At 48.2% G+C, this 22016-nt stretch overlaps 3 protein-coding genes across 3 annotated transcripts in view; 1 reads left to right on the forward strand and 2 right to left on the reverse strand.

The window, feature by feature from the left end:
- Positions 1–175: 175 nt before the first annotated feature.
- On the reverse strand, positions 176–6355 carry TRPT1 (tRNA phosphotransferase 1). The gene is made up of 7 exons (XM_063145688.1): positions 6064–6355; positions 5614–5695; positions 4208–4377; positions 2421–2595; positions 1866–1922; positions 1237–1347; positions 176–322 (listed from the first exon to the last, which is right to left on the reverse strand). Exons 1-7 carry the CDS (start codon positions 6154–6156, stop codon positions 300–302), a joined length of 711 nt encoding a protein of 236 aa, XP_063001758.1. The 5' UTR covers positions 6157–6355; the 3' UTR covers positions 176–299.
- Positions 6356–9911: 3556 nt separating this feature from the next.
- NUDT22 (nudix hydrolase 22) lies at positions 9912–15788 on the reverse strand. The gene is made up of 6 exons (XM_063145834.1): positions 15654–15788; positions 12790–13281; positions 11542–11649; positions 11358–11455; positions 11025–11118; positions 9912–10178 (listed from the first exon to the last, which is right to left on the reverse strand). The coding sequence occupies exons 2-6, from the start codon at positions 13255–13257 to the stop codon at positions 10074–10076; spliced, it is 873 nt and encodes a 290-aa protein (XP_063001904.1). The 5' UTR covers positions 13258–13281; positions 15654–15788; the 3' UTR covers positions 9912–10073.
- Positions 15789–20793: 5005 nt separating this feature from the next.
- The window catches only part of DNAJC4 (DnaJ heat shock protein family (Hsp40) member C4), a 28113-nt gene continuing 26890 nt past the window's right edge, over positions 20794–22016 (forward strand). The window contains exon 1 of the mRNA XM_063146332.1: positions 20794–20861. The gene's annotated coding sequence lies outside the window, so the exon portion shown is untranslated. The remainder of the gene's footprint in view (positions 20862–22016) is intronic.

Genomic DNA, 22016 nt, shown 5'->3' on the forward strand with positions numbered 1-22016 from the left:
GAGCACAGCACTGAAAAACAAGGCCCTGAATTCGGGTGTTTCAGTCTGAAAGACTACACAAAGCAAGGAGGAGGGACAGATGGAAGGAGGAGGAGGAGGAGGAGGGTCTCTTTCAGAATGCCAGAAATAACAGGATGGTTTTTTAAATTCACTTAGAGCCACGCACGCACACACACACACACACAGAATACACATGCTATATTTAAACAGTGGCGTTTCTTGTTTAGTAATAAATAATCCACACACTCCATAAATTACTGTCTCGTGGAGAGGGAAATAGGAAATGTTGTATCCAATAGTCACTCAAGGGGAAGTGGGCAGCCTGGAAAAACAGAAAAGAGCAAACGGCAGGGTTATGAGACAGGTTTATAGATGTCAGCTCCCACAACGCCACCCCGTTTTTAATGACAGGGCTTGGCCCTGGAACATGAAACCAAGGTCGCCCTGAGCATGTACAGAGAGCAGTGTGGTGTAGAGGTTGCAGTGACTAGGAAGACCCAGGTTTACATCCACAACTCAGCCGTGAAGTCACTGCCTCCTCTGCAGGGTTGTTAAGGAGACAAAATGGGAGAAAAACCACGTCTGTTCCAGGCTGAGTCATTTAGAGCAGCCTTCCTCAACCTGGGGCGCTCCAGATGTGTTGGACTACAACTCCCAGAATGTCCCAGCTGGGGCATTCTGGGAGATGCAGTCCAACACAGCTGGAGCGCCCCAGGTTGAGGAAGGCTGATTTAGAGGAAAGGGAGAATATAAACGTTAGTGATAACAATAATAATATCTTGCCCCGTTGAGTTAACACAGCCAAATCTTCACTAAAGTGGTTAAATGCAAAAGTGGAGAAGGCGACAACTGTGCCTTCTTCGAAAAAACCATGAAAGGCCCGGAAGCCTGGTCTTTGTTCGCATTTGGTCTCCTTCATTCCCACACACCAGTGGTTGCCAAAGCTCCCCAAGCAGGCTTGGGTGGGTGATGGTTACAGTGTGAACGCGGGGGCCATGGAGAGGGAGGAACTCTGGTTTGGTTCTCAACCCTGAAAGGCAGGGCAGGGCCTGCGGGTTGGAGCAGGCTGGGCCTTGTAGGCCTCATTCGATCAAGTCCCTCGCGAGGTCTGCGTACAAATCATCCGTCGCCCGCAAGTCCTGCAGTGACGTAAGCCGGAGAGGCAGGCCGCAAATATGTGCGTAGGCCGACGCAGGAGAGGCAGGCCACTAACTTCCGCACAGGCTGTAAACTTACGCGTAGGCCGAAGTTGCAGGGCTTCCTGGAAGTAGCGGGGGAGCAGCAGCCCGTTGGCGTCGCCAGGGGTGAGGATGACTCCGTTGGCTGAACGGAAAAAAGCGATTCCACCTGCAAGAGAACAGACACGCCACGAGTCAAGTCCAAGGCATGTCAGTGCAGAATCGTGGCATCACTGTGCTCTAGAACGTGGCGTGACCGGAATGACTGGCGCCATCTTATCCTTCACTCCGCGTGAGCTTTGCTGATTAGAAGAAGAGTATGAGAACCAGAGCAGGATAGCAGATAGAGCCACCGTTCTCCAGCTGTGAGACAGGGCACACTCATGTGTGCCATGAGAAATACAAATTAATGAACAAAAGCGGTGAAATATTCGGACAGGAGGCTGCCCGCCATGTCACTGCATGAGTCACTGCTACAGCCTTGCCTCCTTCTAAAACAGGTCTCCGTGAAGGTGGAAATTCCTCTTGAGTCGCTGTACCAGGCACGATTGGATCATTCCTTCACACTTCAAGCAGAGACGCAGAGAATTAGCTACAATTTCAGCAGGCAAATGATGGGCTGTGTCAGCTATTTCCTTGTCCCATTCCTCCTCTGACCTACAGAGTTTTTATTTTCTTTTCACTCACCTGCCAATGCTTTGGAAACATCAATGATTATGGCAATTTCACAGTTGTTTCTCATTCCTGAAAGGCAAAAACCACACAAAAGCCTCTGTTATAACTGTCTTTATTTACCAGAAACAGTCCCTATTTTCTCTTCCTTGCCCCAGAAAAATCGCTATTCTGATGTTTGTCTGTGTGTAGTTGTGTGTGTGTAGCAGTGATGTTTCGCTGAAATTTTATTTCCGAGTGGCTAAGAATTGTCATGTTTCAGGATTCATGTCCCTCCACAGGCTCTCTTAAGTTAAATCTGAGTGGAGAAAGGATGTACCTTGTCTGTAGTGTATTATTCCTATTAACAGCGAAGTTCAGGGGTGCGTGCCAATCATTACGTAGCCAAAATGGGAGAATAACGTGTGCTTGGGTAAACCCCGAGATCTGCACTTTGCAAGAGAATTGCACCAAAACCAAACATCCAGATAGGAAAAGTTAGAAGTGTGCATCCTAACAAAATAACCACAGATAATTTAAAATTCCAGGCAAGTTTTCCGCTCTGCCTGGCTAGGAGAATGGAATACTTACCGCTCAGGGCCTCCACGTCTCCTGGCAATCCTGGTGCTAAATGGATGTGCGTTCTCCCCATCCGGGACAGCCCGCTACGCCGAATTGCTGGCCAGTGGCGCAGATATGTGCCGTGAGCCACGATCTCTGGAAAATCTGGCGAGTCCAGCAGCGGGATCAGCTCCAGTTCAGACACCTGGTATGTGTATGGGAAGTGGGGGAGCGTCAAGACACGGCGGCAACAGAGACTACTTCTCCCTGCTCTCCTTCACCCTGTTTTTTTTTTAAAAGAATTATTTTCGTCGTCAAACGGCCTCGCCGGTGAATTGGACCCTAACCCTCCCCTGCCTCTGTCACGCTTACAGCTGGGCGTGGAATCTAGCAGGAAGAACATACATAACACGGACAATATGCCAGGCACTGTGGAAAACCTAAGAGCTTACAGGGGGGTGGGGTGGGGTGGGGGGGACAATGTTGTATTAGCACAAGGAGACACCTGACCAGAAGCAGGCTGGCGCTCTGCGCTTGCTAGCCGGTGGCGCAAATACGCACCATGGGCTACCCTCTCTGGTTGTTCAGAGCCTCAAATCCTGCAAGCAACAGCATTCCGTCGCTCCAAGTGACAGCCCAGATAGATGCGACAGCCAGGAGTGCCTACTATCAGCTTCGGCTGATACGCTAGCTGCGCCCCTTCCTGGAGTCGGAAGACCTAAAGACGGCTGTGCACGCGCTGGTAACTTCGAGGCTCGACTTCTGTAACGCACTCTACATGGGGCTACCTCTGTGCCTAGTCCGGAAACTTCAATTAGTCCAAAATATCGCGGCCAGGCTGGTCACTGGTACACCTAGGGGTGACCACATTACACCAGTTTTAAAATCTCTTCATTGGCTGCCGATTAGTTTCCGGGCGAAGTATAAAGTGCTGGTTATCACCTTTAAAGCCCCACATGGTTTGGGTCCAGGCTACCTGCGGGATCTCCTTCTCCTGTACAATCCGCCCCGCACACTCAGGTCCTCTGGGAAGAATCTACTCCAATCAACAAAAACTAAGCTGACAACCGTTACCCAGAGGACCTTCTCTCCTGCTGCTCCCAGACTGTGGAACGGCCTGCCGGAGGAGACTCGTCAGCTTGACAGTCTTTTAGCGTTCAAGAAAGCTATCAAGACTGATCTCTTCCGGCAGGCTTATCCAGTGGAATTTTAGGATGTTTTAAGGATGTTTTAATCATGTATGCTATGGTTTTAATCAGTTTTTAATGTGCTTTATATTCAGTGTTCCCCACCTCGATCCAAATGGAGAGGCGGGTAAGAAATAAATTATTGTTGCTGCTGTTGTTATTTCCTGTGTGCCTGTTGAATCGGGACATGCACACAGCTCTTCTTGTTGATTTCTTTGCTGCTGCTGCTGATGTCTTGTCTCCAGGATTTTGAGGTTTCTTAGGCAAGGTCCCCTCCATCACCCAGGGAGTCTACTTTCTCGCTGCCATGTTCCCCAGCTCCTCTTCCTCTCTCTCATCATGGCTCCTGCTTGTTTGCTTGACAGGCAGAGAGACAGGGAGCAAGGAGGCTTCTCCGTCTCACTCTCAGCACCGTTGTCTGGGCCAGAGCGAGAGGCAGGTGAACAAGCACATTGCAAGGGTGAAGAGGAGGCGCAACTCCAGGGGACTCTTGTCCGTGGGGCCCTGCTGGGGTATGGGCCCTTGGCAGACGCCCAACCCTGCCAGCTCTGCTAATGGTAAAAGTCCTGCCCCAAATTATATTCCCGAACATGGCACTTACACACCCTGCATTGACGCCACACAGCTCACCTGCAGTGAATGCCCCTGATTGGCGCGGATCTGGAGGTGTCCGCCAGACGGGTGCGGGCGCACGGCGAAGCGCTGCTTTTCGTTCGTCTCCACGACGCGCTGCACGTCATCCAGGGACCAAGCCTTAAATTGAGGCAAACGAAGGACTTCCGCCACGTCTACGAAGCCATCTGCGGTTCAGGGAAAGTAAGACGATCAGGGTCTCCTTTCCTCTACAGCCCTGCAAACCGGCTTGAGCAAAAGCATAGTTAAACGAAACCACGTCTGACGAAATCCGCAAGACGCAGTCGTGAGAATGTACTGTAACACAGGGCAAGTACGGTTTTAACACAAAAGAGAGGCCAAAGTTTGGAGACCTTCAAGAAACAAAAAGTAAATCCATTTAAAATATATATATAATTTCTCTTCCTCTCAGCTCCCCTCTGTCACTTGAGTCAGCTGAAACTGGTCTGCAGATAGCTTCTTGCAAAGAGATGTTGTCTGCAAATAACCTCTTGCAAAGCTCTTGCTCTCCACGGAATGTGTCAAGGCCTGGGTTTTCTAGGCGGATTATTATTATTATTATTATTATTATTATTATTATTATAAATCCGCCAACGTTATCTTTTCGGCGCCAGGTCAAGACTTTTCTCTTCTCCCAGGCATTTTAACAGCATTTAACAACGTTAAGTTTGTTTTTAACGGACCCCAGAATTGTTGTTTTTAAATGGATACTGTTGTTTTTATACTGTTTTTATGTTTTTTTAATTTTTGTATACTTTTAATGTTTACTATTTTTAATTGTTGTAAACCGCCCAGAGAGCTTTGGCTGTGGGGCGGTATATAAATGTAATCAATCAATCAATCAATATATACCACCCCATAGCCGAAGCTCTCTGGGTGGTTCACAAAACCTGACACTCCACTGAGGCTTCTGCTTCTGGATTCTTCATGTGTTTAAGATTGGCTCCTTTATATGCCGGGGAGGGGGCGCCATTTTTCTCTCTCTGCCTTTCTATATGTCCACTAGGTGGTGTTATGCTATAGCGGAATTGCACAAATGCATCTGGGGTTTCATGCTGCTTTTCACAGAAATACCAGACTTTCCTCATTACAAAAAAAAAACACCCTTCTATAATCGTTGCAAAGAATGGGGGAGGATAATGATATTGCATAAGGCATCCGCAAAGTACCGTGAGTGAGGAATCACCAGCGCACAGTAAATGCCTAGTGTAGAAAGGCTCTGGCAGGGCAGGGAGGTGTCTTTCCTCTGGACAGAAGCTTAGCTTAAGTTTTATTTATAACCTGCTGCTGCCCCATTAAGCCGGCTTAAAATACAAAATGACAAATTGTCGGCTTTTGTTTCACGCAGGGCTTCGGTGCCTTTTGACGGTCCCACAGGCGTTGGGGGGAGCAGAAATACTCACCGGTCCCCATGCATAACCCCAGCTTGTCCGCACCGTGACGCAGAGCGTAAGACAGGGCTTTGGACAGGCGGACATCTGGGTCCTGAAACCAGGTTTGGAGACAAAAGGGTGAGTATACACGTTTGTATATGACATTGATTTTTGTTCCGCCGCACGGAGCGCATCACTGCAATACACCGGCTCGTTTTTCTTGTCTGTGTGCGCACATGGATCTGCATTTCATAGCCGTCTTTCAAGGCTGCTGTCTTACCAACGTGGCTTATATTTATACGTACCTTTCTTTTTTCTAAGCAATTCTTTCAAAAGTACAGGAAGTTGTGCGGCTGGCAAGCCTACCCAGGTGGGAGAAGCTGTGTCAGAAAGAGCGAGGGCTGACCAGGTGTTGCAGAATCCATGCAAGCTAGGAGACCCGGGGTGGGGTGGGGGGGTGTTAAAAAAGGGAGGTCTAACCTGATCTCTCTGTCTTCTCCATTTTTCCTGTTTTCTGTCTCTTCTCGTAGAGTTTTGTGGAGGTCTCCCAATGCTTGATCCTTCTGCATCCATAAGAACGGTGGTTGCAAAAACTCAAAAGAAGACCCCAGAAAAGGGAGAACCCAAAATCCCTCCTCCTGATTACTGACTTGACTTCCAAAAATACTGATTTCCCCCCACAACTTCTTAGTGCTACGTCTTTCCAAATTGTGTCTTCTTCCTTGCTCTCATTCAAGGGGCTCTTTTTCTCTCTAACACCAACGCTACCAAAGCAAAGATTGCAGGAAAGAACTGAAGTCCTAAGAGTCAGCTGACATGACAGGCCGCAGAGGTTTCTGGGAGTTGTAGTTTCCCCTCCTCTGAGATGTCCAGGTCTCTTTCTCAAGCTGGAGCCCTTCAGAGGGGTTTGATTCCAACTCCCGCATCCCCAGCCAGCTGTGCATGATAGGAGTTGGAGTCCAAATCAAAGCTGTGAGTGGGGTATGGGTAGGGTGACCCTATGAAAAGGAGGACACGGCTCCTGTATCTTTAACAGTTGCATAGAAAAGGGAATTTCAGCAGGTGTCATTTGTATATATGGAGAACCTGGTGAAATTCCCTCTTCATCACAGCAGTTAAAGCTGCAGGAGCTATGCTAGAGTGACCAGATTTAAAAGAGGGCAGCTTTAACTGTTGTGATGAAGAGGGAATTTCACCAGGTTCCCCATATATACAAATGACACTTGCTGAAATTCCCTTTTCTAGACTGTTAAAGATATAGGGGCCCTGTCCTCCTTTTCATAGGGTCACCCTAGATATGGGTCGTATTCTGTCTACAGTTCACATTCATGTAAATGAATGAAGATGGAGTGTGGTCCTCTGTCACTCCAGAAGGCAGGATTAAAACCAGTGGGGAAAAATGGCAGGGGAGTAGATTTTGGTTAAACGTTAGGAGAAAGTTCCTAATGGTAAGAGCTGTTTCACAGGGGAATAGACGTTTTGGGAGTTGGTGGGCTCTCTTTCCCTTGAGGTATTTAACCAGATGCTGGACTGCCATTTGTCAGGGGGTGTTTTCATGGCAAGATTCCTCCACTGTTCAGAGGGTTGGACTAAATGACCTCAACGAGACCTTCCAACTCTACAATTCTAATGCGCAACCTGTCATTTTACACATGGCACGTACAGCAGTATGTTTATTGATTGATTCCGATTCCAATTTATGTTTATTGATTGACTGCGATTTCCACAAAAGTATCAAAGCGGTCAACGTAAAATGCAACGGAATAAAAACAATAATTATAACCACAAAAAACAACGCATTACAAATTAATCAGCAATAAAACCGCACACTCCGCTGTGTGTTACAAGTCATTGCAGCTGGGTCACACTTCAGGAGAAACATGTGTTTAAGAAGGGGTTTTAAGAAGATGTGTGAACGTCCGAACTGTGAATCTTTTGAAATGACAATTACTTATTGCAGGACAATTATGTCTTCTCTAATACATTTTTAACCACGATGAATTATTATTTACATCCGTGTGACGCTGAACAATGAATTATTGCTTTCATAGCACCCCTTTTATAAGAATGCAAGGTCGGTTTACTTTGGCCACACATCTGTATTCTGTTGGGCCATAGAAGCACGCTTGCGCGCTAGGCGAATTTCGCATTCAAGACCCCATCCGCACGTTGGAGGAGAATTAATTGTATGGTAACACAAACCACGTTTCTAGGTCGCCATGTTCTCAGGCTACCACGAGGTGGCAATGTCAGCCTTCCTTTTGTGCCTCATTATTTTTTGCTTGGGTGGGTTTCTGCAACTGCTTTTGACTCGGTCTTTGGAAAGTCATTTCAAGGGCAAATGGGGCAGAGGGAAAGCAGTCTTTAATGCATGCCCCCAAGAAGCAGGAGATGAAAGGTATTGTAAAGTAGGAGCTAGAGGCTGCAGCAATTTAAACCAAAGGTGGAGTCTTTCAGTGCAGACCATTTATTTACGTTATTCCTTTGAATTTATATTTCCCCTAATCAGTGTACAATTCTAGGTCAAATTATTCCTCTCCTCTCGATATTATTTACGTGTGTGTGAAATAACCTTCCCAGATTCTTTCTGGAAATTTTGTCTCTCTGTAGTTCTCTCCACCATTAGACCTTAGACTGGAAACAAAGCCCTATGAAGAGAGACTGAAAGAACTGGGCATGTTTAGCCTGGAGAAGAGAAGATGGAGGGGAGACATGAGAGCACTCTTCAAATACTTAAAAGGTTGTCACACAGAGGAGGGGCAGGATCTCTTCTCGATCTTCCCAGAGTGCAGGACATGGAATAACGGGCTCAAGTGACAGGAAGCCAGATTCCGGCTGGACCTCAGGAAAAACTTCCTGACTGTTAGAGCAGTGCGACAATGGAACCAGTGACCTAGGGAGGTTGTGGGCTCTCCCACACTAGAGGCCTTCAAGAGGCAGCTGGACAACCATCTGTCAAGTACGCTGTAGGGTGGATTCCTGCATTGAGCAGGGGGTTGGACTTGATGGCCTTATAGGCCCCTTCCAACTCTACTATTCTATGATTCTATAAATACTTTGGGGTAGGGAATGGTTTGGATAGAGCAGAGTGCGTTGATGACAAAACATAAAACCAGTGTGTGATGCCATCTTTAATCTCACCCTCTTTGGGATTCTGACAAACTGGAATTAAGATTGCCAACTTTTTAATTTTGCCTCTGCCCCTGTGCTTTCAACAGCACCTTCCTCTGCAGCGTTAGCGAGGCGATCCAGCTGACCTCCGTGCTGTAAAAGAAAGTCATCCACCAATTCCTACAGATCAAATCACCCAAGGAAAGCCTGGCCCATTCTTTTCCTCAATAGTTGGCAACCCTCTGTGGCTTGAAGCCTCTAGGGTGGGTGGGCAGGAAGCAGTGGAGGCTGGTGGCTCTATGCCAATGGGGCAGTGAATCCACTCCGGGTTTCAGCCAGAACTCTAAAGGAGCTATCTGCACCCTGGACAGCTCCTTTAGAGTTCTGACTGAAAGCTGGAGCGGATTCACTGCTCCATCGGCATAGAGCCACCAGCCTCCACTGGAATGCTGTCCCCCTATAAACAGAAACGATTCCGTAAATTGCAGCAGCTGAGCACCTCGGGTCTCAGCTCAGACACTAATCTGCTCAGGCGCTGGGCGAAAGGCTAGCTGGATTGCAGGGACCCAGATCTCCGGTCATTAATTGCCTCCAAGCTGCCAATAATCCAGATAATCAAGGCTGTAGGAGAGATCAGCTCAATCCTTGAAATGCAGCTGCTCTCACACGCCACCCTGGCCCACCCCCGTTTCTCAGCCTCCTGGACTCTGCACATCTGACACCGTCCACCATGCGCCTGTGGGGTCAATCCCTGGAGCTGCCTCGGGTGCAAACGAAGGATCTGCCCATTTATTCTTGGCGTCTTGCCCCTCCTCTGAAGTTGTTCCCAGGACGCGTCTGAAGGCTGTGTGGCGATGTTACCTGGAGCGCGGAATCGTGGTTATTGGGTGCAGAAGTCCGCTTCCGACTGGAAACGGAATGGAGTGTTTTGAAAAGAGCATGGCCGGCCCACCAAATTGTAACTTTTTTTGCAGGCCCCATTTGTAAATGGTTAATGTTGGTTGCAGAATATAAGCAGCTAGACCTAGAATATATGCCAGGGCATAAACTGAGTGGTAGGGAAAGCACCTTTGTTGATGCTGACGCAGACCCAGTGCATGGTAGAACACCGAAATGGCACCACCAAGTGAGATTTTTTTAAGAAAACAAAACTTTATTGAGAAATATTACAAATCGACACAGCAGTAGGGTTGATTGAGAGTTCAGGTAGAATTGAGTAGTTCCTTTCTAAGACAGGAGCGTGTATGCGAACAACCCATTTTCTGTATTCCTGGCATAATAAGCCCTGCTCTGCCAAAGCAGAATGGGCAACCTTGCGGCCGCACATGTGCAGTCCCTGAGTGTCTACTTCCTCCGAGCGCCTCTCGCCAGCGGTAGCGTCACTGGCATGGGCCCATCACCCCTGTGTAGAGCTTGATGGCCCCTTTAGCGGATGGACACAGCTCCTTCCAGAATTCGCTGCTCTCCTTCATCGTTAGGACCTCCTGCGAAGAGAGAAAAACCACGTGTTCAAAGACATGCGGAGGAATTGTGAAGGTTGGAAGGGGGGAGCAGAATTTGTTGAGACCTCTGGAAACCCTGCCACTATTTGCACTTCGGAGAGGCACGGTGGAACGCTCCCGTCCCTTTCAAGAGACATTATTTTGGCTACTCTGGCGGTCCTCCAAACATCACAGTCATGGGTAAAGCAATTGCGCCCGTTACCAATAACAACAAAATACAGTGCACTTCAATGCCCTTTTAAGCGGACCAGTTAACTCTAATGCACTCTGAGTTCAGCTAGGATGATGCGTTAACTCTAGAGGTGGTGTGAGTTTACTTAAAAGCAGGTGGGGCATTAAGGGGGACTGCATAAGGCAGGGATAGGGGAGCCTTTGCCTTGTTGAAGGCTACATTCCCTCGGGGTAACCTGTCGGGCTCAAGGCCAATGGTGGGTGAACACAAAACCCAAAGTTGGCAAGGCCATACCCACGCACACCCCAGATACCTTCTTTCTCCCTCCCCACCTGACTCTCTCTCTCTCTCTCTGGCACCCCCTTCAATGGGAATTAGTTTTGGATAAACGTGCTCAAACTAGGTTATAACTCAGTATGTTGCCATGGCAACTGGCCAGGGTTAAGCCTTCTTTCTGTTGTGCTTTAGGTGGCTAGGGGGCGATACTGCTTCTTCCGGCTCAGCAGTTGTCAGGTGACACCAGGGGGCCAATAGGGTTCCACCTGAGCCTATAAAGTCCCAGATGCTGCCTGCCTGGGCTTTATAGCCTGGCCAGCTTCCTTGGAAGAAAGTACACGAGCCTCCTACACCTGCTTTGTCTGGCTCCAGGCACGTACCTTTCTGTCGACGAAGATGATGTCAGTCGATTCATGGGCTTCCGCACCCCCGATAGCGTAAAAGACTCTCACTTGCTCAGCCGTCAGGTCGCACCTAATTGGGAGAATTGCAAAGGGATCCATCAGAGCCAGGGAGAAAAACCGCCACGCCGTGCCCTACCTCCCTGCCTGAAGAGCGGCAAAGATGGAGTCAGGCCTGATTAGGAACCCAGCAGCGTTGCAAGCAAACTCGGGGCCCTTTTCGAAAGCCCCCATAGCGTGGGTCGAAGTAGGGGGGCAGCTGGGGGTCACACCCCAGCAGGACAGTGGGGCAGGAGAACACGCGGGCACTACCTGACGTAGAATTCGGCACTGCAGCGGCCTGCGCTGGTTTCGTTGCGAGCGATGCCCAGCAACACGGGACTCCTCAGAGAGAACGGCCTGACGTTCACCTAGGAAGGACAAACAGGGCTGGTTCAGGGAGCTGCAAGGGACAGCTGCCCCACAGCTGCCCCGTCCCTGTCCTCCAGCCACTCACCTCGTCCTCAATCTCCCGCAGCACAGAGGAGAATAACTCCTCAACTACGGATTTTCCAGGAAGGTACTCATGACGGATCGGTTCCTGTGCGGCACCTCCTGTTGCCATCTGCAAGGCAAGGGAGAGGAGGAGGAGGAGAGATAAAGCTCCATTCTTATGACCTTGCGCGGAAGAGCTGCTTGGGATATCTGCAAGGGAACTTTCAGTGGGGCTGTGCAACATGTTGGCTAATAAGGGAGTGCGGAGAAGAAAGGCATCTGGAGAGTTTGGAGCCCTAAGGCAGAAACCGTGGGGCCCTGCCTTTTAGCTCCCCAACCTTTTTTTTTTTTTTTTTGAATGTTGAAAGAGTCATGGGCACTCTCACAAAATGGCAGCCCTAGGGAGGTTGTTTTGCATAGTCATGAAAAATGGCTGCCATTTTTCGTTGCCCAGAAGACAAACTCGTTGCCCAGAAGACAGGAGGCAGCTGGACAACCCTCTGTCAGGGATGCTTTAGGGTGGATTCCTGCATTGAGCAGGGGGTTGGACTTGATGGCCTTCTGGGCCCCTTCCAACTCTGCTATTCTATGATTCTATGAGACCAAAAACAGACCCCCAGAATAGCTGCTTTTATAAGGATACTGTTCTTTTGATGCTTTCTATGTTTTTAAACTTTGTATATTTGTTTTTAATGTTTAGTGTTTCTAACTTTTGTAAACCGCCCAGAGAGCTTCGGCTATGGGGCGGTATATAAATGCAATCAATAAATAAATAATAAACAAATTTTGCCCAAGGATTCCTAATACAAGGCAGAGGTGGGAACCGTGCTCAAAACTCAGAAACTCTCTTACAAACCCAAATACAGATGGTGCCGGAGGGCAGCGCCTCATTTTGCAACCTGCCAGCACCCCCCCCCGTTAAATATATACCGTATTTCTTAGATTCTAAGACGCACTTTTTTCCCCATATAAACATCTCTAAAAACGGGAGTGCATCTTAGAATCGCGGGTGCGTTTATTATTTCTTAGAATCAAAGCCTTTTTTTTTCTGTTGGTGGTACTGAAATTAGTGTGCGTCTTACAATCGACGGCGTCTTAAAAAACGAAGAAATACGGTACATTTTTTAAAAAATTTAAAAGTATATTTTAAGAAATAAAATAAAGATTAGCAGGAGCAGGGGGCCTGGGGCACGCCAAGGGAGGCCTCAGCGGACTACAATTTGTCCTATTCTCTCTACTCCTCTGCCCCAAACCAGACGATGATGCCAACCTGTGGTTCGGGATGCCCCCCAGGAACGTCGACCTTTCCAGGCGCCTCCCCGACGCGCAGACTCCGCCGCAGGAAGACAAATTTGTCGTCGTCTGTGTGCAGCATGGCACCCACCCCCAGAGGCTCCGCGAGATAGGCCTGGCTGTTCCCAAAGTCCTCGCGGCCCTGCTCCTGGAGGTGCGCGGCTCTCTCGGCCAGGTTGGTGCCCACGAAGTCCTTGTAGCAGGTGAGCCCGAGGCGGAAAATCAAAAGGCCCCCTTCCAGCACGATCGAGTGGAGCCGGAATTTGGGAGCGTCAAAGAGCCACGGCTTCTGCTCGCGCCGCACTGCCCAAGCCATTTCGATCTTGACCTGGTCGTCGGGCAACGACTTGCGGTCGTACAGCGGGGCCAGCTCGGCCCGGACCTCAGCCTTCGTGATGCCCTCAGGAGACAAACACTGGAAAAAGATGGTGATCTCGGGATCCATCTTTTGCCTGCCATCCAAGGACACCTGGAAGACCAAAAAAAAGAGAAGAAGTTACATCTACCCCACCCTTGCCAGGGAAGTCCAATTCTGATGCCTTTGGTCACGGAAGAGTTGCCAAGATGCTGCTTTTCTCTCTGGCCCTGCTTCTGCGCCTTTAATGCTTGCCCAAGGCAGAGAAATTAAAAGGTGCAGTAAGGCTGCTCCCATTTTTTGCTGGTTATGACCTATAAAGCTCTATATGGTTCGGGTCCAGGTTATTTGAAAGAACGTATTCTCCCTTATGAGCCTGCCCGTGCTTTGAGATCTTCTGGAGAAGCCCTTCTTTCAGTCCCACCTTCTTCACAGGCACGCTTGGTGGGAACACAGGACAGGGCCTTCTCGGTGGCTGCTCCGATGCTCTGGAACTCTCTTCCCGGGGAAGCTAGGCTGGCTCCCTCCTTGATGGGCTTTCGGAAGCAGGCTAAAACTGTTTTGTTCCAGCAGGCCTTTGGAGAATAATCCGGGGATATTTTGGAAGTTGTTTTCCTGCAATTCGGGCTGCTGCTAAAAGCACAAGAGCAGAGCCAATAAAAGAGATGGCAACCTGACTCCTTTGTCAGTCACTAGGTTCTAACAACTTTGCCGCCTCACCCCCAAATGTCTTTAATTCCACAAGAAAGCCAAATATTCAAATGTATGCAGCCTTTTCCCATCACCATATAACTGCTGGTGGACTACATACCTGATGAAATCTCTAGCTAAGGGACAAGCGGTTTAAAAATAGCACTCAAGGGAATTAGTGACTATAGGTTAGAGTAAGGACCTCTCAAGTTTCCTTCCTCATGGGACCTCCAGCCCGCCAGCTTTCCCCACACAGCTCCTCCTTCCTCCAAGCCAGGGCGAAAGTTTAATCCCAGCCAAACTGACAAGTACCTCTCCTCGCAGAAGTTGGGCTGTGAACATTCCTTGAGCAATTGGAACGTCCTCCGAGATGGTGGCCCTGTTCAGATGGCACCTTAAACCATGGATTTAACCACGGTGAATAAGTAGTTTTGCTTTGTTCACTGTGGTTAAAGCCGTGATTCAAGGTGTCTTCCGAAGAGAGCCTCTGTAACATCACAGCAGCTCAGCCAATAAAGGTGAGAGGTTGAGCTCCTCTGGACTTCTAATCCCCACCACGGAATTCACATGCAGCATCAAGTCTCCAGAGGTCAGTCTATCCCAGTGTCCTGTCATCGCCCAACTTCTGCAAGGAAGGATACCTGGATGGGCTTCGCTCCTGTCTTGCCTTTCCTCTTCCGTGAGAAATTATGTTAAGAACATAAGAAAAGCCCCAATGGTGGATCAGACCAAGGGTCCATCTACTCCAGCACTCTGTTCACACAGTGGTCAACCAGCCATCGGCCAGGGACCAACAAGGCAGGACATGGTGCAACAGCACCCTCCCACCCATGTTCCCCGGCGACTGGTGCACACAGGCTTACTGCCTCGAATATTGGAGATAGCACACAACCATCAGGGCTAGTTAAAACCTGCATGTGAATCATAGAATAGTAGAGTTGGAAGGGGCCTCTAAGGCCATCGAGTCCAACCCCCTACTCAGTGAAGGAATCCACCCTAAAGCATACCTGATGGATGGTTGTCCAGCTGCCTCTTGAAGGCCTCTAGTGTGGGAGAGGCCACCACCTCCCTAGGTAACTGGTCCCATTGTCGTACTGCTCTAACAGGAAGTTTTTCCTGATGTCCAGCCGGAATCTGGCTTCCTGTCACTTGAGCCCGTTATTCCGTGTCCTGCACTCTGGGATGATCCTAACGTCCTGCTGCACACGGACCACATTTTGGGGTATTAGCCTATCTCAACCTGTTGCTAACTTCCTGACTGTTAGAGCAGTACGACAATGGAACCAGTTACCTACCGAGTTACCTAGAGGCATTCAAGAGGACAACCATCTGTCAGGGATGCTGTAGGGTGGATTCCTGCACTGAGCAGGGGGTTGGACTTGATGGCCTTATAGGCCCCTTCCAACTCTACTATTCTATCATTCTATGACTCTATATTAATGGTTTAATTTGTTTTAGGGTTGTTCTATTTTATATGTATGATTTTTTCTGCAGATCCTTGTAAATGCGGGGCGGGATATAAATGTTTTAATAAATAAAAATAAATGCAGCACCCACAGTCCTCAGCCAGCGGACACATCTGGAGATCCCCTAGTTGGGAAAAACTGACAGCTGTCCATCAGACATGCAGATTTATGCTAATGGCGCCTCGTCGGGCGACGCGGAGTTAACCCTCGATGCTCCTCGCGGCTGGCCTCGCCTCGGGGGCTGGAAGAACACGGTGCGCTCCGCGGCGCACGGACCGGGGCGCGTGTCTGGGGCTCGGCTGGGCCCCTGGAGCGAGCCAGGATCCTTACCTCCCCGCTCCGCCTCTTGCTTCTGCCGCTGCCCCCCAGAAGGAAGCCGGCGGCCCTTTAAAGCCCCGGCACCGCTTTCTTGGCTGGATCCACCACGGCTCCCCCTCCGAAGCAGAGGCTTGCTTAGGGCGCAATCCTGGGCATCAGATTTAGACAGAACGAAAAAGCAAAACAAGGCCTACAATTCCCAGCATTCTCCAGCCAGCAAGGTTGGCTGGGGAATGCTGGGAGTTGTAGGACTTTTGCTCTGTCGTCTAAATATTAATAGGCATATAGGATTGCACCCTTAGCAGTTCGCCGTGCTTTTAATGCCAGCATCTCCACTGTAACATCTTCCCCTGGCCATGATTTGGGAAGGGGGGGGGGTAAATAGAGGGAGAAAACGTGGAGGCAGTGACAGACTTTGTATTTCTGGGCGCAAAGATTACTGCAGACGCTGACTGCAGCCAGGAAATCAGAAGACGTTTACTTCTTGGGAGGAGAGCAATGACAAATCGTGATAAAATAGCTAAGAGCAGAGACACCACACTGACAACAAAGGTCCGCATAGTTAAAGCAATGGTGTTCCCCGGAGTAACCTATGGCTGCAAGAGCTGGGCCATAAGGAAGGCTGAGCGAAGGAAGAGAGATGCTTTTGAACTGTGGTGTTGGAGGAAAATTCTGAGAGTGCCTTGAACTGCAAGAAGATCAAACCAGTCCGTACTCCAGGAAATCAAGCCAGACCGCTCACTTGAGGGAATGGTATTCAAGGCAAAACTGAAGTACTTTGGCCACATAATGAGAAGACAGGACACCCTGGAGAAGAGGCTGATGCTAGGGAAAGTGGAAGGCAAAAGGAAGAGGGGCCGACCAAGGGCAAGATGGATGGAGGATATTCTGGAGGTGACAGACTTGACCTTGGGGGAGCTAGGGGTGGCGACAGCTAATGTCTGTGGAACAAGGTGATGTTAAAGGCAGAAGTCCAGGAGCTGCTAAAGAAGTTGGAAACATACCAAAACACACACAGCCTGCAATAATCCCATTCTTGAATACCAGGATAATAAACAAATGTAAGAAAACTGAGTGACACAGTGTCCCCCCCCCCCCCGCCCCGGTTGGGTTGCTTGCTGGTTATGTCTTAACTTAAGATGAGAGAAGAAAACAGCCGTTGAAGAGTTCATTCGGGATTCAGACAAAGAGGAGAAAATGAGAGTGATGAATCTGATTAGGACCGCGACAGCATTAACAAGGAGATAGATGAAGCCGTCAAAATGTATCAAGAAAAAGATCCTTTGAGGCAAAACACCCGAAGAGTTGGCTAGCCCAGTGCTTTATTAGCCAAAGTGAGAGATTTATGAGAGATGTATCTGTTTATAGATGCCGGTTGCTGCATACCTGAATTTGTAAATATTGCCCCCTTTTCTTCTTAAGAATATAAGAAGAGCCAGGGAGGATCAGATCAAGAGAATTCTCTTCACACAGCGGCCAACCAGCTGCCTATGCAAAACCCGCAGCCCAGACATGAGTGCAACAGCACCCTCCCACCCATGTTCCCCAACAACCTGTGTACACAGGCATACTGCCTCTGATACTGGAAGCAGATATAGCCATCAGGACTAGACACCACTGATAGCCTCTCGTCCAGGAATTTGTCTAATCCCCTTTTAAAGTCATCCAAAGTGGTGGCCATCACTACATCTTGTGGTAGTGAGTTCCATAGTTTTATGATACACTGTTAAAGAAGTCCTTCCTTTTGTCCGTCCTGAATCTCCCACCGATCATCTTCATGGGACGACGTATTGCGTTCTAGCAACACGAGATAGGGAGAAAAATGGCTCCTCGACTTTATACTGTGCATAATTTTGTACACCTCTATCAAGTCTTGCCTTACTTGCCTTATTTCTAAGCTTGGCAATCCAAGATGTTGTAATCTGTCTTCATATGGGAGTTGTTCCAGCCCCTTCATCATTTTAGTTGCTCCTTTCTGCCCTTTCCCCAACTCTACAGTATCCTTTATAGGTGTGTTTTTGGGTGCTGTATGCTCTGGAACAGCTGTGTTGGACTACAATTCCCACCACACCCAGCCAACATGACCATTGGGAGTTGTAGTCACAACACATCTGGAGGGCACCAGGCAGGGGAAGGCTGATTTGGAATAGTAGCTATCTATAAAAGCCCATTTCATAGAATCATAGAATAGTAGAGTTGGAAGAGGCCTATAATGCCATTGAGTCCATTTCCAAGATTCCATAATGCTGCGGTGTGACCAAGCAATAGACGGAATAGGACTCCATTTCCAGCTCAGAGGTGTTGTGCTATACATCACTGGACCCCATAAATCCTGACTTTAATTCCTATCCTCGAAGGAGGGGATTATGACGGTTTGGTATGTGTGAAAATTAACGTCGCTTTCCATCCTTTGTGCTAAATACTTCCTTACCCTTCTGGCAATAGCTCCCATTCAATAAGAGATTTGTCCCCACTCTCACCCCTCCAGAGCATGTGTGTAATCTGATTTGTAATTGGCACTAATTAATTTTAATCTCAGTGGGAACACTTCATAGGCACAGAAAATAATTGGAGGGAGGGGTGGGGAAAGTGTCCAATCAGCCCCTCTCTGTATTCTTACAGGGCGTTATAACTAATCTAAAAACGGAGGTGGCCAACTTTTCATCCTGCCCTGTTCATCTTCCTTATAATGACAGTATAAATTTGCAGGCATTTAGATGGTGATAATGGTGTCGGAACGCTTCCTTCACTGAATTGTCAGTCGTTCCAAATGGCTGCTAAAGTCACAGCAGAAGGCCAGGGGGTGTGGGGCTTTTTTCTGGTTAGTTGGCAACCTTAGAGTCAGCACATTGGCCCGGAGCTTTGCCCAAAGCCACTGTCATGGGATTTATGGGCAGCTCTGCAGTGGTGTTGAGCAGAGGTTCAGTCCGAAACACCCGAATTCATTGGCACTGCCATCTTAATTACGTTGGCCATACCCCAACGTGAGGCAACGGGTCTGCTGTTTGTCAGCAATCTGTAGGGTTTATTGTTATTATTATTTACACTATCTATATACCGCTCAATTATCTAACACAGATTCCGGAGCAGTGAACATAGGTATAAACAGTAAAAGGACGATTAAAAAAGCAAATTAAAATGGTTCAATTTTATTTATTTATTAAAAAAAGGAGCTAAATATTACAACATCACAATGGCCCTGTTCACATTGTAATGGAATTTTATTAAGAGTCTTTTGCAAGTGATGGAATTTTACTAGGTCAGTGTACGAGTTCGAATGTAACTGAGAAGGACTGTGTATATGAAGAGACTGTGTCTGTGGGAAACACTCAAAAGTGCTGAACAAGCATTTGGCTGAGATAAGAATTAGAGACCAGCTAACGCACGTGTAGTAGTGACCTAATCTTATCAAAATAAGATGTAACCGGATTTGCTAAATTCATAGGAGGACATTTAACCTATATATTTTGCAAACAGAGGTTGGGTGGCCGTCTCTTCTTCCGGCGTGTTGAGGAGACTACGCTGCAGCGAGTGGTCTGTCTTACTGATAAGAAATAAAGGCCGTTTGGGCAAGAAGACAACCTGAGTTGTGTTCGGTGTTCTGAAATTCCATGACAGCATGTAACAAGAAGCCACTGTGGGTGCATTTTCCCCGGGGGCGTTCTTGTTGCGGCGGCTACTGAGATTTTGAATTTTTGAGCTGTGCCCAGGTTGGTGTTCGTGGGGGTGTAGCTTGATGTTACATGCGAACCCAGCGAGGTTGTGTTGTTGGGGTAGTTGACAAGCCACCCAGAGCCCATGGGCTGTTTTAGCGTGCTCCTGTATCTTTTCTCCGCTCCTAGGGAAGTGGGGAGCGTGTAACAATATGTTCCGCTCCCCCCCTCGGTATTTTCTAACCTCCCTTTCACACCATGGGCACTTCACGAGTCAGACCACCACCACTTGCTTGGCAACCGTGCGCCGCCCCCCCCCCCCCCCGCACGCCCTCCTGACACTTCCACTAAGGAGTCCTGACAGGAGCCATTGTAGGGGGAAGCCCTGTCAAGAGAAAAGGGACCATTATCCCCAACACCCCCGGTGAAAGAATGAAGTCACTGTAGCAACCTTGACAAAAGTGGGTTTTGTTGGCCTGCACCCTTGGCAATTGGCACCGTTCCCACAACCTCTGTTGCTGAGCGGTTGTGGTCCCTTCCTTCCCCCCCTTGTTTGCAGAGAGCTCCTTTTCACGTCAAGGCAGACAGGTCTGGCCAAAGTCCTGGCATTTCCTGCCCGTTAATCCCCTGGATTGTGGTTGCATTTCATTTGCATGGTGTGTGTTTTTCACAAAATATCGCCAGCATGGTTTGCGTCAGTAGCCATTGTCCTAAACTGCATGACTGTGTGTTGTTGACCTGAGATATCTTTTGCTACTAGCAGGAAAATTAATAATCTTCAGAGCATGTGAATAGGGGGGCAGCAGTTCATTCGAAGGAGACAAGTCCCTGATGCCGTAGACTAGCTTGGGTTGCCAACTTTTGAGCTGGCTCTTGATCTTCTGCTTTTAACAGCTAAACCTGTGGTCTGATTCGGCATGGTGTTTCTTATGGTTTTAAGCCCATGGTTCTCCTCTACCTCCATTTTATCTGCACAACAGTCCTGTGAGGTAGGTCATGGTCAGAATGTCAGACTAACACTGGGTGGTCCCAAATTCAATTCTCTGCTCAGCTACAAAGCCCAGTAGGTGACCTTGGGACAGTCACTATGTCTCTGCCTTATGGGCCACCCATATATTTATAATATATTTATAACAGGTAGGTTATAAATATAAAATAAATGACCTAGTGATATTTATGTTTAAATAGGGATGTGGTCTCTAGTTCTCTTTTCTTAATGTTTGCCTCTCACACAGCTATTACAGGCACACAAATTCTATGATGATGATGATGTCCTGAGAGGCGAGATTGGAGCAGTGTACATTTATAAATACATTTCTATGTACTTTAAACAGGAGGGGGGGAAATCCTCCAACTCCCAGCATCCCTTCAGCCAGTCATGTTAGCTGGAGCATGCTGGGAGTTGTAGGACTTTCCCTTGCCTAACTATGCGCCTTAGCCGGAACCGGATGATTTTTTAAATGCCCGGATGTCGCGGCTTTTCCCTCCTCCCTCTCGAAAGGGGGCGGGGCTACGTGGAGGCGGTGGCATTGTCATCAAAATGGCGGTCGCGACCCTCGCGCCGACTGTAAGTTTCTATGGCAACCGCTGTGTCCCCCACTATTGTGGTTCCCCTTTTCTTCCCTTAAACGCTCCCCGTATTCTTTGGCAGTTGGTTGTCCTTTTTAATGGTGCCCCCCATTTCCATTCTACTCTATTTGCCACCCCCCTGGCAACATCTGCCACACCATTACTGTTCCCCCTCCAAAGTTGCTTCTGATTGGTGTCACACCCATTTGCTACCCCTAGAAGTATCTGCTGACCTTATGGTTCCGCCCTTCAGATTTTGCCCCCCTTCTTTCCCTGCCTAGTTAATTTGTATGAGCTGATAATGTTTAGGTTGCTCAAACCATAATAGAGGTTCATCAGTATTCAGAAATGTACCAGGAAAATGTGCAATGGACACTGGGCTGGATCCAGGCTAAGGGTGCAATCCTATGCATGTTTAGATAGCAAAATGACAACTTTTTTTGGTTTTTTTTCTCTCTCTAAAAATGCATAGGATTGCAGCCTGGCTGGTTTCACAATCGATTGTTTATTTGTCTAGGCCAAACCATTTTAAAAATAAAATAAAATTACACTCCCGTGTAAAGATAAAGTGATGGCCACTAAACTTGGATGGGGTTAGACAAATTCATGGAGGCTATCAATGGCTACTAGTCCTGATGGACTATGAAAAGGAGGGCAGGGCTCCTGTATCTTCAACAGTTGCATAGAAAAGGAAATTTCAGCAGATGTCATTCGTATATATGGAGAACCTGGTGAAATTCCCTCTTCATCACAAGCTAAAGCTGCAGGAGCTATACTAGAGTGATCAGATTTAAAAGAGGACAGCTTTAACTGTTGTGATGAAGAGGAAATTTCACCAGGTTCTCAATATCTACAAATGACATCTGCTGAAATTCCCTTTTCAATACAACTGTTAAAGATACAGGAGCCCGGTCCTCCTTTTCATAGGGTCACCCTAACTATATGCCACCTCCACTATCAGACGCAGTCTACCTCCTAATACCACTTCCCAAAATGGGAGGATGCTGTTGTGCTCCTGTCCTGCTTGTAAGCTTGTTTGCTTCATTTATATTCCGCCTTTCCTCCAAGGAGCGCATAGCAGCATTAATGGTCCTTCCTCTCCATTTTATCCTCACAACAACCCTGTGAGGTAGGATAGGCTGAGAGTCAGTGA

The sequence above is a fragment of the Elgaria multicarinata genome, chromosome 21, assembly GCF_023053635.1.
Source record: "Elgaria multicarinata webbii isolate HBS135686 ecotype San Diego chromosome 21, rElgMul1.1.pri, whole genome shotgun sequence".
Taxonomy (NCBI): domain Eukaryota; kingdom Metazoa; phylum Chordata; class Lepidosauria; order Squamata; family Anguidae; genus Elgaria; species Elgaria multicarinata.

Excerpts from the sequence above, each read along its gene's own strand:
- NUDT22 (XM_063145834.1), bottom strand. The coding sequence starts at position 13,257 with ATGGATCCCGAGATCACCATCTTTTTCCAGTGTTTGTCTCCTGAGGGC. Across the intron at positions 11,456-11,541 it reads TGCGGGAGATTGAGGACGAG|GTGAACGTCAGGCCGTTCTC; the intron begins GTGAGTGGCTGG and ends TGTCCTTCCTAG. Across the intron at positions 11,119-11,357 it reads AGTGCCGAATTCTACGTCAG|GTGCGACCTGACGGCTGAGC; the intron begins GTAGTGCCCGCG and ends TCTCCCAATTAG.
- TRPT1 (XM_063145688.1), bottom strand. The coding sequence starts at position 6,156 with ATGGATGCAGAAGGATCAAGCATTGGGAGACCTCCACAAAACTCTACG. Across the intron at positions 5,696-6,063 it reads GGAGAAGACAGAGAGATCAG|GACCCAGATGTCCGCCTGTC; the intron begins GTTAGACCTCCC and ends ACCTGGTTTCAG. Across the intron at positions 323-1,236 it reads CCTGCAACTTCGGCCTACGC|GCTGCCCACTTCCCCTTGAG; the intron begins GTAAGTTTACAG and ends CTGTTTTTCCAG.